At 46.1% G+C, this 17,544-nt stretch overlaps 1 protein-coding gene across 1 annotated transcript in view; it reads right to left on the reverse strand.

Moving 5' to 3' along the window:
* Window positions 1–17,544, reverse strand: part of Map3k20 (mitogen-activated protein kinase kinase kinase 20) — a 160,107-nt gene that overhangs the window by 13,891 nt on the left and 128,672 nt on the right. Inside the window, exons 14-15 of the mRNA XM_051166214.1 lie at window positions 13,191–13,253; window positions 11,726–11,818 (exon numbers count right to left, since the gene is read on the reverse strand). Of these exons, the coding sequence (XP_051022171.1) occupies window positions 11,726–11,818; window positions 13,191–13,253 (156 nt within the window). The remainder of the gene's footprint in view (window positions 1–11,725; window positions 11,819–13,190; window positions 13,254–17,544) is intronic.

Consider the following 17,544-nt stretch of genomic DNA (forward strand, 5'->3'; position numbering starts at 1 on the left):
CAGGACAGCCAAGGCTACACAGAGAGACCCTGTCTTGACAAACAAACAAACAAACAAACAAACAAACAAAAAGACATGGTATGGGTTCATTCCGGATTTAAGCTATAGCATTTCCCCTCCTTGTTACAGGTTGACAAAGGACAGCCAACAGCACCAGGAAGTCTCGCTTTACGAAGTGCAAGTGGGAAGCAGAAGCTGCAAATAATCCAGACTCTCCTGTTGAACGCATCAGTAAGGATCCAAGACCAAGAATAAAATGCCATCTCCGTGAGTCTCAACATAGCCATGTTTTCTTCCATTACCACAGCAGTCCTTGTTGGGAGTACCAACAACACCAGGGCAATCACGTAGCTTCAGCCCAGCTGGCATTGTACCATGCAGACCAGAAACAACAGCTTATGTCTTGTTGTAGATGCAAAGTCATGGCAGGCCCTGAGTATCCAGGATCTTGATTTCATACCTAGATTCCCACCCAGGATGACACACACGGCTGCAAGAATTATCCCGAGAGCATCCCGTCCTGACCCACTGGGGCAGGGCCCTGAGCTTAGCAGAAGGGCTGAGCACAGGGACTGTTTTGGCTGGGACTTGGGGCAGCAAAAACATAATCCAAGAAACTGCCTGCGCTAAGTAGCAGATGCTCTGCTCTGCAGTCTGCAGGACACACATGACATTTTGCTGGGGCAAGAGGGGGGGGGGGACAAGTTTTGAATTTGGATTGTAGAACATAGGAGAATTCTGCTAGTATCCCAGGACTCTGGACGCTTCTCTGATCATCTGCTGATATACCTGGATAATTCTAGGAGCAAGTGTGTGCCTGACAGAGGATGAGAAAGCAACCCAACTAACTGCTTTAGGATGGCCAATTACGTGGAAGCAGTTTATGAATTAAGGGTATGGGCCAACTCAAACAGGAATATTTGCCCTGTGGAGATAAAATCCTAAGCAACACGCAGTTTATGCTAAATTAAGCATCTCTTTGTGAGAGTCCACTACCACATGCCTTGTGTGCGGCTTAAAATTCCTTGGAGTTCCAAACGAGCTGAAATGACACCAAACACAGACATCCCTTCTCCTTATACGAAAAGAGGGAGGGAAGAAGGAATGAAAGAGAAGAGAGGAGTTGAGATAGTAGTAGACTTTCCAAATAGGGGGGAGAACCCAGATATTAAGGTAGCAGGAAATATATCAAACCTTATAGTTCTGGAAATTCAGAGGCAGTATGATTTTTTCTTAAATAAAATATTTAGTTTTCCCTTAACAAATTAAGTGGAGCCATCAACACCATAGACTAATCTTCAAGATGAAAATCTAAGGCCAGGGTCACTTAGGATCCCCCAGAAGGAAGGTGGCTCTCAAATCAGCTTCTCTAGCTGACCTTTTCTGGAAGGAGGCAGACATTTAAAAACAATGTCTTAGGCACCAAGGTACAATCTGCACGTAATAAAAACACAGATCTTTAATTGCACGGGCCACTGAGTTTGACTAGCGTCCATACCTGTGTGGCCAACCAAGCAGGCAAGACACTTACATCCTCTAGAAGGCCCTGTTCCCAGGCAAACCCTCCTCCCAGCAACCAGAGGCTGTCCCGTTCTTAGTTATGTTGCACAGAGTAAACTTCACGCTGCCACGTGTATACAGCCACCATGTTGGTTTTGAGATCTGTTTACGTTCTCCAACCCTTATAGTCTTACTCCACTCTAGAGAACATGGTTCCCATCTTATGGATGAAGAAACCGAGGTTTAGGTACTGGAACAGATACAGCCAGCCTCATGGAACTGGGATTCATACCCCAGATACATCAAGTTTAATCTTAGAAGCACTGGCTTCCAAAACCCCCACCTGCTCCTCTTTTCTCACAAATGGAGAAGAAGAAGAAGAAGAAGAAGAAGAAGAAGAAGAAGAAGAAGAAGAAGAAGAAGAAGAAGAAGAAGAAGAAGAGAAGAAGAAGAAGAAGAAGAAGAAGAAGAAGAAGAAAAAAGTAAAACCACCCACTGTGAAAGTACTTTAAAAATATAAACTAGAGGGGCCAGAGTGAACTTTCTGAAAAAGCAAAGCCAGGAAAGAAAGATGCAATCCCAGCAGCTGACTGACTTTTTCGAAGCAGAAGAAGCGGTCCCAGATAAAAACAAACCCCACAAAAATAATACTGGTCACAGCTGTATCAAAAAGTAGGGAGACGCTGCTGACAGAGGCCTCCAATGGCTCCTTTGCATGTGTCGCCATTACCCAGCTCAGCTGCCGGAACCTGCTGTGCTAAGGGCAGGAAAGTGGCATGTCCTGCGATAGCACCTGGGTTATTTATCATTAAGCATAACCCCGCCACACTATATTTTTATTATGCTGTCTTTAGAAGGAAGATAACACAAGTATGGTTAATTTGCCTCTCTTCTTCATCTATACCGTGTCATGACCCATCCCGGCTTTGTCCCATGAAATTGGTTTCTCAAACCCCAAAGAAATCCACAAGAAAGTCTCCCTAAAAATTCCATTAATAACCTCTTTCAGCGCGTATAGGTTGCAGGGTCTGGAACTAAGAATGTTTTAATCTCTTCAGCAAAACAATGTCTCATAATGATGTACAGGACTATTGCCGCGCTGATGAAGAATCATACATAATTCAGCACCTTTCACTTTGGCACCACTGTGATATCCTCATTAGCCGCGGCTCACAGTGTCTGTCAGATGGTGTCCATGCGAACGCAGGCATTATATTGTCTTTGAGATGTGCAGCTGCTTCCATGACACTGCCAGTATATAAAAACATGACGCCAGTTTGTTTTATTTAGTGCTAAACCTTCCAGTTTGTAAAAACAAGGCTGACACAGAGCCTGACATGAGGCAGTGAAAATAATTAGCTCTCATTTTCTCAGCCTCCTATTTCCTTCTCCCTGCTGTGTCCCCGTTCCACTAAACCACCACATGTCAGTCGAGATGGGAGGCAATTAGTGGGCTCATTTCAGTCCGCACAACTGTGCTGAAAAGAAAGTATTTATGATGGCACAATGAACAGCTGAAAGATTAAATAACATTTGCCTTTTGAAAAGAAAATGACTTCTAGCTAAATGGGCAATTTTTGATTATTCTCAAACAAGCTTAGAGTAGTTGGTTTTTAAAATACAAGAAAGGAAAATGAGTCATTTTTAGGTGAAAGAATCAAATAAAACTTGACACAGTAATGCAAATAACTGATGTTTTATTGCAAAATATGTAAATGTGTTATACCCTTAACAATGGCTTGTGTCTAAGGTCAGGGCAGACTGGTGCCAAGTAGACACCAGTGGAAATAAGGTTGTTATATCGCCTTTTGGGGCCTTGTTATTGGAGTTATGTATGAAAAAGGAGGCTGAGGGGCAATGTGAAAGCAAAGCAAATCAAGTGAGCACACTTCCACAGAACACAGTGCCTGGCCAGCTAAGGTGGTTCAGATAGTCCTTAACGGTCCAGAAAGGCCTTCAAGGATTTTGCATTTGGAATTGGAAGGTAGTTATCTCGTATAAAAGAATAACCGTTTTTTGCTGCTGATTTGCCATTAATTAAGACTATGCTGTGTCTGACTAGGTTCCCTAGTGAGTCTGTGTAGACAGCGTCCAGCTTATGTTAAGCGTTCATCAAATTCTTTCAACACGGAGACATTTGTTCTCTTTGAACTTCGACTCAGGTCTCTCCGAGTATAAAAGCAGGTCCCTGTAAAGTTGTTCTCCTGTCCCATAACTCCAGGAGTGGTGACAAGCAGTAGACTTCTGAAGAAGCCGGTCCCCATTTGAGCCGTTTTCCAACCCAAATCCCAGTGGCCAGGATTGGTGGAGCTGTCTTGGGTGCCCCGCACCCAGTGCTTTCCTGTAACTCATCTGTCTGTTTTGGAGTTCAATATTCTCAAGACTTCTCAATACTCAGAGGCTTCCAAAAGCAAAGGCCTCTGCCCAGATCCACAGTGGCACCTGCCGCCCAGGAATCACCAGCTACGGTAACCCCAGAGGGTTTCAAAAGACAGGCACGGATTTAGTTGTTTCCCTGTCTCCGTGGGTCTATTTTCACAAATCCAAACCCTGCCTTGCGGTTCACACAACACATGGTCAGCGTGAGACGATGTAGGTCAGGGTTGATTCAGGCGCCAGGCAGCCACGGCTTCATTAAAAGACCGGAGCTGTTCCTGCATTTACGGTTTGCCCTGAAAACCAGCACTAACGTGTCTGCAATTGATTCAAGCCTGTGTTTGTTTGCTCACATGTGCCACATTGCCCATTGCTATTTTTAAAGGGACTTATAATCCTGACGAAGACTAAGAACGCTCCAATAGTATGCTAGAGGCAGCGCTCCCAAGCTGACTCTCACTGCTCTTCCCAACTAAGATCAGTGATGTCAGCATGATAACTTGAAATCAGTCAGGGCAGAATTATTTACACCACCAAAAGCTGCAAACGCTCCATAGCATGGCTCTTTCCTGTGGGTGTTAGACAGTTCCTGGCACTCGGGCACGTACAAGTGGCTGTCAATCCATCAGCAAGCGCTCCAGGCAGCCGGCTAGCCAACCCACTGGACAGAGCACACTGCCATGCTCTGTAATTAGAAACCAGCAGTGAGTTATACAAGTGTAACTGCATTTGCTTCTGTCCAGTCGATTAAAACTTATGTTTCTTTCCTTTTTAAAAAGATGACTCAATGGTCTGGTGGTGGTGGCGCATGTCATTAAACCCAGCACTCGGGAGGCAGAAGCAGGCATATCTCTGTGAGTTTGAGGCCAGCCTGGTCTATAGAGTGAGTTCTAGGACAGCCATGGCTACACAGAGAAACCCTGCCTCAAAACAAACAAACAAACACCCCCCTCCCAAAAGGATGATTTTTATGGAGGTATGATTGACATGTAAAAGCTGGACATACTTAAAGTGAATAGCTGGATCAAATGGAAAGCTGTCACCACAGTCTCTGATGAACAAGCCACCGCCTCCTCCTAAATTTTCTCCCGCTTCTTGTTAGTTCTGTGATGCGAACACTTAACTAATATTTCCCTTCTTTGTGAAATTTTAAGTTTCCAGTCGGCAGTGTTAACGATAGACACTGTGCAATGCAGCATTTCTCTTGCACTCACTCCCTTTGCAAATCAAGCTTTGGAGAGTCCGGCTAATCCTTCCTGTCTCTTCCTTCCTAAAACCCGCACGTCTTCTAGAACTTCACCACGGCTAGCTTCAGTACTTAGGCACGTGTACAAAGACATGCCAGTGTGCATATCCACTCCCCCATAGCTGATCATGGGGCATGAACTTCCCTATACTGAATTTACAATAAATCCAATATCCACCAGAGTAGAGAAAAGCCCTGCTCTCAGCTCTTCAGGAATCGACAGAAGGCACTGGCTTTATGCTTGCTCGCAGAATCCTTTTCTTGGGGGCCCTGTGATTTTAGCCATCTTATCTATCCATTTATAAAAATTACCCAATAGTAAAAAAAAAATCCCTATCTGATAGTTTCTGATATTTATAGTACTTGGAGGAGGGGCCTGGTGAAGTCAGTTCTGTTTATTAAATGCCACATTTTATAAGTGACCTAATAAAGGCCTCAGGACAACACAAGTGAGAGGCAGAGGTCAAGGTGAATTTGACCAGTAGCTAAGAGCGAGAGCAGGAGCTTGCCCTGCTTCTGTGGTGGCAGGGAAGCAGCTAAAGGCTCATAGGATGAGGCATGGGGAGGAGAAAGAGGAATAAAGCAGCTGGGAGAGTCCTCTAGAGACAACCAGCCTCCCGAGGGACATTGCCAACCTGCTTCCAAGTTCTCAGTTTCTCCTTCTGCCCTCGGCAAAAAACAAACAAACAAACAAACAAACAAACAAACAAAAAACCAAAAACCAAACCAAACCAACAACAAAAAACAAAAAAACCCCAAAAACCCTAGAAAGTAAATCTGACGCTACTGCCACTTGGAAAGTGTTCTTTGTCCTGGACCCAGTTCCCTGTTTCAGAGTTCCCTGTCGGGGAATATTGGGAAAGGGAGGTGATGCATCTGCTACAGCAGGTGACCAGTTCAGGTCTGCAGGACCATAGCTCTGTCAGGTTTCTTCTGTCTTACTGGGGACAGGGACAGATAAGGACTCCGGGATAAAGTCTGTCGGCTTGCCACTCACAAGCAATGGATGACGTCCCAGTAGTTCCTGCTTTGCTCTGCTTTTGAATTTTTATGACACAAAGTCTCAGAAGAGCTTGGTGAGAAAAGTACTGGGTGATTTGATAGTTTATCCTTTGGCAAATTGAGCATCAATGTTCCTGACTGGTGAGCTGATAAGAGAAATAATAATAAACCCTGTGCAGCTGAATATTTCAATAGAAAGCCTGGCTGCTGCCCTGGGGAGTGCAGGAAGCCGCCTGAGCTTCTAGAAGCTGCTTTCCTTTATACCAAGCCAAGGGTTTTACAGCACACAGCACAAAGCAGTTTTCACACAAAACAAGAATCGTCAGGGTATAGTATTAACTGATCAAACCCCGAGCGATCACCAAGGCATGTACTCAGAGGGGGCGCTGGTATTTTCCAGAAGGAGGTGATGCCTGGAGCTGCCCGCCCCTTACCAAGTGGGGGTTCTGGACAAGGCACTTCATCTCTCTCCTTGGTTTCCTCCCTGGGAGGCTAATCCAGGGCTACTGTTCCCTATCACGCTGAGCTGAAAAGATGGCATTAACATGTTTGCTCAGTGTCTCTTAGAAGTATGACGATGTAATGGTTAGCAGGGGCATTAGAGACGCCTCCTGCCTCTCACATGGGGGACAGTCAAGCTTAAGAAGGCCCAGTTTCCCCCAATTTGATAGTCATAACATGTGTGTGTGTGCATTTGTGTGTATACATGTGTGTATGTGTGCTATTTAAAGAAATAATTAACATTGCTCTTTAAAAATGGCCATATAGAGTAAGGGCCATTCTCATTTATTAAATTGCCAGTGTCGCCACTAGCACAGACATGCTTTGGTCCCTCCCTGCTAGGTTGTTTTGGGACAGGGAATGAAAAAGGACAATTGCTTGTGGGAGAAGTCCTGTGGTGTGCACAGTGCCTGAGCCCTGGCAGATCCTGGGTCTCCAGAAGGGTGCAGTGGGAAAGAAAAGACCATGGGCCAGGTGTCATGCAGCCATTGTGGCCCCTGCAGTGGAGACACGGATGCTGGCCGAGGTTCTCTGAATCTGTGTCATGTCAGAAGCTATTTGGTTGGAAAACGAAGCAGAGAAAAGTAATTTAATCTGAATTCTTACAATGAAAGATTTTTTTCTGTTTTTTTGTTTTGTCTTTCTGCAGCTAGGTGTATATAAAATCCTATTTTTCTATTCTGTTCTTGGTAGGTTTCAGGCTATGGAGATGGCACAGCATTTGAAATGACCTCCACAGGCTCATGCTTGGAATACTTTCTCTTTGGTTGGTGGTGATTTTTTTTTTCTTCTTTTTTTAAAGTTGCGGTATGGTTAGCAGGTGAGGTCTCACTGGCAGAAGAAGGTCACTAGGGGTGGGCCTTTGCCGGCTATATCTGGCCTCTTGTTCCCATGGCGCTCCTGCTCCCTGGTCTACCATGAAGTGAGCAGCTCTCCCACTTGCTCCCTGTTGGGAACTGGACTGCTGCACATGCCTTCATGGTGGGCTGACATCCTCTGGAACTGTGGTTGGCAAACCCAGCTTCCCTAAGTTATTTCTGTCAGGCATTTCATTACAGCAACCCAAAGGTAACTAATACAGCTTTCAGGAGAGTTGTCCAATAGTCTCAAAGGCAAAGAGAAGAAGTTGCCACTGTTTTCCTGAAAGGAATCCCGGCCATATCTTATTCCCATTGGCGCCCGTTGGAACCCCCTTCTCATTTTCCTTGGGAAAGAAAAGGTGGCATAGAGCTGAGCATTTGGGGAGGCTTTAAGAACTTCAGTATTTCTTGTGTGTTTTTTTTCTAGTTGTGGAGGGCATTGCAAAGGTAGGTTTGTGAGAATTCAGTTAACTAAGATTTTGAGGAAGTGGTTTTCTTTTTTTGTTTTTTGTTTATTGTTTTATTTTAAATAGGTTCTATGTTTAAGAGTCAAGGTAATATGACTCACCTGAGTTGTAATTTCCATTCAAAGCATGCTTATGAAGAAGTTTTTTTTTTTTTTTTTTTTTTTTTTTTTTTTTTTTTTTTTTTTTTTTAGAGTATAGGCTGGCACAGTGAGGTGCTTTAGAACTGGGCAGTAATCTATTCTGTGACTGTTTTTTATTTGAGTTTATATAGGGCTTAACAGAGTTAGCACATGTTCAATAAGAGAAAAAAAAAAGCCATAATTTTGTCCTGGCTGTTGTCACCTTGTCCCAGTCTAGTCACATACTTTGTCTTGTTGCCTGTTTTTTAATCAATGATGACAAAGTTGTGTCTCATGTATCTGACAAAAATTCCATGGCACTAAGAAGATAGCACTCACAAAATGCTTAAGATTTTCAGAAAGTCTCTAAAGACGGGTCTTTTTTATTACTTTCAGGTAATTATTTTGCAGTGGCTTATCAACCTCTTCAACACCTCCAGTTCAAAACCTATCTCTTCCGGAAGGTGTTCCCTGATTAACTCCACGCTGGTTACTTCCTTATGCTTTTAGCACCTGGGCATAGCACCCACACAATAGGCTCCCTTTGATCTGTTACTCTGTAACACCATGTATCTCTCCAGCTGCTGGGTTACAAACCTTTGTCCCATTCCTAGCTCTTCTCCAGCCTCTTCCATTCCAACGCAGTGTGTCCTGGGACCCGCAGCACTGGCCCCGGCCTGTTCTCATCACTTTTAACTTGCCTCCCCATTTGATGCACAGCTCTCTTCCCCGCAGTGGCCTGGCCCTTTCCCGGAGTCACCCTCTTCTGCTTCTGAGAAATGGTTTAAGAACAGAAACCAGATGGTACCTGCTCTGTTTGAAACCCTCCAGACCCTTGGCTTGGCATAGCAGATGGTTCGTCTCCTGTTCACCAGCCCCATTTCTGGCCTTAACTTATCACCCTGCTTCCCTGCTCTTTGTTCCGTCTTCCCGAGGGGAAAATGCTTGAGTCAGGTCCATGGAAATGAGCTCAAGAGGAGCTTCTTGTCTTTAACTGTCTTTGTACTGGTCCCTCTGCCTCCCACACCCTGCTCCTACTAAATTAATCCCAATCGTTCTCATTTTTTTATTTTTGGTTTTTTGAGACAGGGTTTCTCTGTGTAGCCTTGGCTGTCCTGGACTCACTTTGTAGACCTGGCTGGCCTTGAACTCACAGCGATCCACCTGCTTCTGCCTCCCAAGTGCTGGGATTAAAGGCGTGCGCCACCACGCCCAGCTCCCAATGGTTCTAAAATGTGATTTTTAGCATCATTTTACCAGGGAGACTTTAAGGCCATCCACAAGCAGACATCCATGCAGTGTGTGCCATAAACTGATGCATGTGGCATTGGAAGGTTTCATCGCCCTGAGCCACAGCCACCCACTGATGTTGTCTATTTCTCTCAAGATGCTAGGGGCTCTCTGTAAGCCAAGGCTGTCCTTTCTGACTCTGTATTCTGAGCATTTAGCATACATCTAGGCACACAGTAGGTCTTCAGGAAATGTCTATTCTAGGTGGGTGACCCAGGGACAGCAGACTATCAAAAACTGTGGGAACTTGTGCGCAACCCAGAACTTAAGAGGTCTATATTATTATAGTAAAAAATAGGTCACGGTATCAATTTTCAAATATCTTCGTAACTTCTGGTTTTTACTAAAAAATAAATTTCAGATTTCCTCATTGACAAATATACATATTTACTAACTGAAAACATTTTCTTGTTTGAAACCTCTCATGATATGTCTGTCTCAAGGAGATTCTCTCTCCTCTCCCTCCCTCCCTCCAGATCATAAAAAAGTTACAGTGTAGAATGTTTATAAACCGCCATGGAGTACAGGACATTAAAGAAGGCAGATTGTAACAGGCACCTTGTTTGCTATTGGGCAGACCTGCGTGGGCTGCGGGGTTAGAAGGTCCTTCATTGCTGCCAGAGAGAAAGGAAGTTAATCTTCTCCCCTCCTTCCTTCTGCTTCTAACAAGAGTGAATAGACAGTGATCAATTTGCAGCACAGTGGCTTTCCTTCAATTACATTTATGGCCAAAACAGAGGACCGGGAGAGTCCCCGCCCCCAGCCATCAGAGCATCACTGTGCCTGCAGCGGTGAAGGCAGGTGTCCCAGGTGAAACTCAGCCCTCACAACTGCTGCTGGTTCCCAAGCACCAGCACCCAGCACCGGCTTGGGAAAAAGAAGGCTTAGTTAAACAACGGAGACCAGCCAGGTCTGTTCAACCCTTCCCCAGGCACAAGCTACAGGTGCGGAGTTAAAACCGAAGTGCCTTGGCTCCTCAAGGCAAAAGTACAAGTTAGGAAGTAGTTAAAAGCTGGGGCTAGAGAAATGGCTCAGTGGTCATCAGAACTTGCTGTCCCCTGTCCCCTGCCCTCCCTGCCCCCCTAGGACCCGAGTTCGAGTCCCAGCATCCACATCAGGTGGTTCACAACCTTCTGTGGCTTCACACAGGATCCTTAATTCAGCTACTTTCTGCCTATGTAACCCTTGAAGGCAAGGTATTTAACCCTTCAAAGCCTCTGTGTCCACATTTGCAAACCGGGGAAGAGCCACATTTACATGGAGGCTCCTCAATGCCTCATCTTCACTGTCAACTTGACTAGATAAGACTCAGTCTGGGTCTCTGGGTGTGACTGTGAAGGCATTTCCAGAGACTTAACTGAGGAAAAAACCCACTCTGATGTGGGTGGCGCCATCCCGTAGGCAGGGCTCTCAGGGCTGGATACAAAGCCCAAGGGTTAGCCTCCTGTTTCCGTCCTTCCCAAGTGTGGCTGCCACACACCTAGCCATGCTTGCCACCATGTCGCCCCACTGTGAGGGACCTTCTTAAACCCAGAGCCCAGACGATCCTTCTTCCTTCAGCTGCTTCTGGCGGGATGTCCTCGCAGCACGAGAAAAGGTCATTCATACAAGTACTCTGCCTGACACATGCTAAGTGGTCAACTAATAGAAGCTATTAGCTATTTACAGTGATCTGCAGTTACCCAAGCCCATCAGAAGTTCGATCACAGCTACCCAGGCAACCCCCCCCCCCCCCCCCCCCCGCAGCTCAGGCTGAGAATGATGCCAAGTAGCCAAGTACGACCTCCCTGAATGAGTGTGGGTCAAATGCCCCTGCTGCCCTATTTGAGCGGATAATCCCGCCCGATCTCTGCTCCGTTCTCAGTGTGGCTTTATTCTTACTTTCCTCCAGAGCCAGGAAAGCGGAGGAGACAGTCGCCCAAACTCATGCTGCCTGCGTTTTGCTCTGCAGGACCTTGAGAGTTTGGTCAGTTCCAACCCGTGCCCCCACCCCGCGCTGCCCCCTCCTCCGCCAGTGTTCTTTTTCTGAGGAAGATTATATATTCTTAGACTGGATCCCAGAGGCACCAGGCAGCCTGTCAGCTGAGTTTTGTTTTTATGAGATCTTCAGTGTACACTTTATTCAGAGTCATGTTACCAGGGGCTTGGGCCTGGCGTATTAAGCCACAGAGTTACAGATTGAAATATCCAAAGAAGGCAGAGGCAGGCAGATCTCTGTGAGTTCGAGGCCAGCCTGGTCTACGAATTGAGTCTAGGCCAGCCAAGGCGACACAGAAACCCTGTCTCGAAAAACCAAAACCCCAAACCAAAAACCAAAACCCAAAAACCAAAAATAAAATACCCAAAGGATTTGAAACATGTTACCTGTGGGCCAGTTCCTGGCTTCAAGTGAAAACCAAAGACAAGTTCAAGGTTCACTATTTTTTCCTCATTTTCTTCAGGGTCCCCTCCTGAATCCTAAAATAGAAAAGTAGATACTGTTATTAGAGATGGTGTTTTTCACTTTGACTTTTCATGTAAAGCAGGTAATCTTTTTTTGTTTTTTTCTTTTTTCCCCTGTCACAGGAAAGGGCCCACCAAGCCCCTGCTACTCAGCCCAGACTTCCTGGCTAGCTCAGCTCCTGCTTCTGACAGTGAAGGGCTCTCCAGTCCTGAAACTCCTGCCCACATTTCTGCAGTTCCCCTAGCTCCTGGTGCTAACAGGGGGGTTTTCCATTCTAGTCTGTTATTGAACTTTTATTATCAAATTAAGACACAAGTTATAACGAAAGGCAAGAGGAATGGCACAGCTTTGAGAACTTTGCTGAAAGACTCTTCGCGTCTGTGCCACTGGCACGGTCTTCTGGATGCATCTAGCAATGTGCGCTTCATTCTGGAAGTGCGTTTTGCACTAGCTGCATGGTGAGATTTCGGGCCGAGCGCTTCAAATTACTGAAGATATTTATATACTCTTTCCAGACAGAAACTTTTCAGCTTCTCCAGTATATGTGGACTGAGGGACCCAAGGGCTGAGAGCTGGGAAGCCTTGGCTGTTAGTGAATTAACACAGCTCTGGGTATTAACTACAAGTGTTTGTTAATTTTATAACGACTGTCATGCACCTTTAGGCTATATTCACAACAGTGTGCTAAGTACAGTAGTCCCTCCTTATCCATCCCTGCCCCTCCTCCATGGTATCAGGTATCTGCAGTCAGTTCTGGTCCAAAAATGTTATATAATAGCTGTAGAAACAACAATTCACAAGTTTTAAGATAACTTTTTAATAAGCAAACTGTTATTTTGTTACTCATTGTTGCTAACCTCTCACTGTGCCCAGCTTATATATTAAACTCTGTCACAGGCATGTTTGCACAAGAAAGAGCAGCTTACGCAGGGTTTGTGCCAATGTCAGTTGCAAGGATCTGCAAGGGGTGCTGGGATGTATTCCCGCGGATGAGAAAGGGAACTGCTGCTTAACTTTCTGTTTAAATAATAGCCCTCCACCCCTGGGGCAAGTGGCAACCCACAGCTCTGGTGTGTGACTTCCTTTAGTAACTCAAAGGGTAGAGAAAAGCCTCTAGAACCTTCTGAGGTCAGAGGCCTTCACCTGCCATGTCAGTGAGGGGTACTATTCTTATCTTGAATGTGTTGTTAACATTTCAAAGTGTGGAGGGGACAACTGTGTGTAATTTACACACATCTTAGTCTTCAAAGGGTCTTTTGTTGGACAGATGTCGTTAAATTTCACTTCAAACACCAGTTACAGACATTAGCAAATTTGGGCGTGGATGTGGCAGGTGTCCATGCCAATAAAAGCAGGGAGAGCCTTCAGTGAGGAAAACTCACTTACCTTAATCAGTGGTGGGAAGTGAAACAGGTTCAGGTAATCATGGGTTAACTTCTCAATAGCTGACTGTAAGGAGAAAACCAAGTGCCTTTATTAATGTTCTGAAGATTCCAAAGATGATTAAAATTACCGCACAGACAAAGGAGGATTCTTTGTAGACTATCTTGTGGGATGTTAGTGTCCACCATGGGTTGGGCATACGTCTGAATGCATCTGCTTTTGAGATCTTAAACCATGGCCCATCCGTTCCTGCCCTCACAGGTCAGGTCTGTCAGGCCTCTATGGCTTGACCCATGCTTCCTAGTTGACCATCCAGGACCCGTGGGCCTGAAGTCCCCGCCCACACTTCTCCAGTTGCCCTGACTCCTGGTATTAGCAGGTAAGCAGCCTCCTGCCCATGAGACCTGAGTCCACACTCCCATCTAACCAACTAATTCCAGATGTACAGATCTGTGCAAACAACATGGCTCCTCAAAAAAAAAAAAAAAAAAAAAAAAAAAAATTACTTCTCCCGGAATAAGAGACCCCAGGGGGAATGACTTCAAAGAGCTCCCAAAGAATTCAAGAGAATGACAAAAACTATGTTCAGATGACTCAAGACAAAAGCCAAGAGAGGAATGAAATAAGGAAGTCAATATAAGATATGAAAATAGAATTCAATTATGAAGACCAATGAGGAAAAGCCAAACGGAAATGATGCTGGAAATGAAACACCCAGTAAGCCAGACAAGGATGCCAAACCTCAGAGTAAGCAATGAATAGAGCCGTCCTGCAAACCTAGCTGGGTAGGGCAAGTTAGCAGCATGTGGTTGTTGTGAGGGAGCATAGGAGCGTGGACTAGCAAAGCCCTCAGGAAGACTGCAGCCTCAGCATCCGCAGTTCCCGACAAGGGAGCACCAAGAATCTCAGAGAGGACAGTTTAGATCAGCATTTCTCAACCTGTAGGTTGTGATCCCTTGGGGGAAAGTGCGTCCTCTCACAGGGGCCGCACACATATCAGATGCTCTGAATATTTACATTCCTAATAGCTATGAAGTAGTTATAAATTAATGAAATAACTTTATGGTTGGGGGGTCACCAACCACGTGAAGAACTGTGTTAAAGGGTCGCAGCATTAGCTGAGAACCACTGGTTTAGCTGATGAAGGTTGGAGCGTTTGCCAGCTATTATTCAGCTTTTCTGTGAGTTGACCACATAAAGAAGAATGCCAAGTCAGAAAAACTCGATATATTTCTTTTTCTAAGGCAAAATGAAACTTCCAACAATGTAGTGAACACTGTGGGACTCTGGACACTTGGCTCCTCCTTCCCAGGAGGCTCGGGGTGGGGGGGGGGAGGAGAAGACAGGCTTAGAGGGAGGGGCTCCCAGTGGCAAAGGGACAGTGGCTACCCTGGACCAGCTTGCAGTCTTATTACCTCCTCTTAGGCACATGATGACTGTGCCTTTCAGTGACAGACAGACACAGAGGACAGCCTCTCAGTGGCAGTGTGTGCACGTGTGCAGCAGACACACCCGGCAGGACTCTAGTCTGGAATCCCCATGGGACTCTCTTCCCAAAGGCCCAGTTCAATGCCCATTCATGCCAACTGCCCCTGGAGTAGACACAGAACTGGTTATAACAAGTTCCCACTGCCTTTTCCTTGTCTCTCTCTCTCATGGAAATTTATTTTCTTGAGTCAGGGTCTCTCCTTGCCTGGGGCTCACTTAGCAGGCTAGGCAGGTTGGCTCTGGAGCCTCAGGCATATACCTGCTAGTCTCCCTTCCCCAGATCACAAACACATAGCACCATGCCTGGGTTTTGGCAACTTTTCACTCAGCTTCTCGAAATTAAAGCCAGGTCCTCATGCTTGTGGCAAACACTTTACCTTCTGAGCTGCTGCCTCCGGCATGTGTTGTATTGTTTTTTTCTAATGGGGTGAAATTCACATAACTTACAAGCGGCTATTGCCAAGTGCTTCCTCCATCAGTATGTACTGCTGTCACAGGGTTATGCAGCCCCTTCTTCTCCACTGTGTTCCAGACATCACCCCCAGGAACTGTGTCACTCATTAAACCACCACCACCCCTTTCTTCCTTGTCCTATACACTGACAGCCACCACCTGTACTCTGTGTCTGCGGTCTGCTATCCTGGATGTGTGATATACACAGAATACCAGCACAGCCCTCTGTGTCTGCGGTCTGCTATCCTGGATGTGTGATATACACAGAATACCAGCACAGCCCTCTGTGTCTGGCTCTTCCCACGAGCATCATTTCCAGGTCCATCCATGATGCAGCACATGCCTGAATCTCGCGTGTTCTCTTTCATCAACAGATCAGCTAGAACCTCTCTGTTCTCCATCTCCATTTCTGCTAAGGAGCCGGGCAGACCTTATTTCCTGCTGTCTTAACTACCTATCTGGAGTTTTAAGGCCAGCCTCTCCTCCCTAGTCCACTGTAAAACTCCAAGAAGCCAAGTTTAAACATGTCCATTCTCAGTGAGTTTCAACTCTGGTCACGTTTCAGATATCCTGCCTGAAGTTGGACATAGTGCAGGAGATGGGCTATCTTCACTCCACTTGAGTCACCCCCAGATCCAGACCAGCTTCCACTAGACCAGGGAGCCACCAGACCAGGGAGCCACCAGATCAGGGAGCCACAAGACCAGCTTTCACCAGACCAGGGAGCCACTAGATCAGGGAGCCACCAGACCCGGGAGCCTCCAGACCAGGGAGCCACCAAATCAGGGAGCCACCAGACCAGCTTCCACTAGACCAGGGAGCCTCCAGACCAGCTTCCACCAGACCAGCTACCACCAGACCAGCTTCCACCAGACCAGCTACCACCAGACCAGAAAACCATCCACTGCTCCTCTGTACACAGGCAAGCCGCTTTTTTCATTCTCTTTGGTCCACCATCCCCTCTGCTCTGTCCTTCTCCCCAGATCCCCCTCACCCCGTATCAGAGATGCTCCCCATTTCTTTCCTCCGGTCAAGGTAAGAGCTGGTCCCCTTTCTTCCAACTGCTTGTAAAGGGCTATGTGCGTGTGTTCTATCTCTTCTCTGGGATGTAAATTCTGCAAAGGGGTAGGGGGTGGATTCTTTGAACTTCCACCGGTCCAGTCTCACAAGCAGACATACACTGACTTTGATGAGCCGAACATAGTAAGCTGCGATGCTACTTGTCCAGTGACACTTCTGTGGTCCTGGCTATGTCTGGGAACATTTAAATCACTCTGGTTTGGTAGTCTCAAAGTTGCAGCTCCGACTCCCTCTGGCTGATTCTTGAAGAAAGTTGGTAAAGGCAGGAAGGGCCAGGTAAAGGCCAGGCCGGTGGGAGTACCTTAACTTCGCAGCTGCTACACAGGACAAGATTTACAAAATGTCTCTCTTGGAGCTCAGACACCTCTGAACTGAGAGGTGTGATTTTCCTGTAGTAGCACACCTAAGCCAGGAGAAATTATGTTTCTTGCCAGGTTTGTTTTTTCCCTCCTGGTGGATGTTTACATGTGTCCTCTTGCACACCTTGTAGGGGGAAGACATCACGGTCCTGCTTTGTCTTGCAGATAGTGCCCAGCTATTGTCCCAGGGCTGCTGAGACGTTAGGACATTGAGACGGCAGATGCGGTTCCCACATGGGTCCAGGCTCTCTGGCACTAGTGAATGAAAGGGTCTCTTTCGGACTTTAATGGAACAGCCATAGAAAAGCTAGGGTGAGGCATCTCGGAATAAAGGGGAATTTGTTTGCATAGCCTTAGAGAGGTACGGATTTGGGTAAGAGCTGTGTTCTTTTCATCCTCTGTCCCGTCTAATCTGTATACACATCTCCATCCATCCATACTAAGAGTGGGATTTGGGGAGCAATTTGATTTTGTGGGAGAGACAGGGAACAGTCTTACTATACAGCTCAGGCTGGCCTTGAACTTGCAATTTTTCTGCTAGGATTGCAGGGAAAAGTTGATCTTAACTTCCAAATAAGGTCTCTTTTGAACCAGAGCTCTAATAACATTATCCCATAGTGTCTGCACTTGTTACTACACTTGAGTAGCAATCTAAAAAGCCAAACAAGGAGCTCTGGCTCCTGGGTAGCTGTTCAGTCAATCAAATGTATTCAGTGCTAGGCACAGAACTTGTGTACACTACCCCAGTGCTGTACCACTGGGCTCCAGCCCCAGGCCCGATCTGGGCTAAATTGTAGAAAGAAAGGCAACATCAGCGAAAACAGGGTTAGTTTGAAATTTTTTCCAGATTTAAGTTTGAAAGGGATGCTAGGACTTGCAGAGTGGCTTCCTGCTTCAGAAGCACAAATAGTGTCTGTTGTGTGATGAAGATTACCCATCCAACACATACTCCTGTGACTTAGATTGTGGCAGTGGCT

Source organism: Acomys russatus, chromosome 24 (assembly GCF_903995435.1).
Source record: "Acomys russatus chromosome 24, mAcoRus1.1, whole genome shotgun sequence".
NCBI lineage: Eukaryota > Metazoa > Chordata > Mammalia > Rodentia > Muridae > Acomys > Acomys russatus.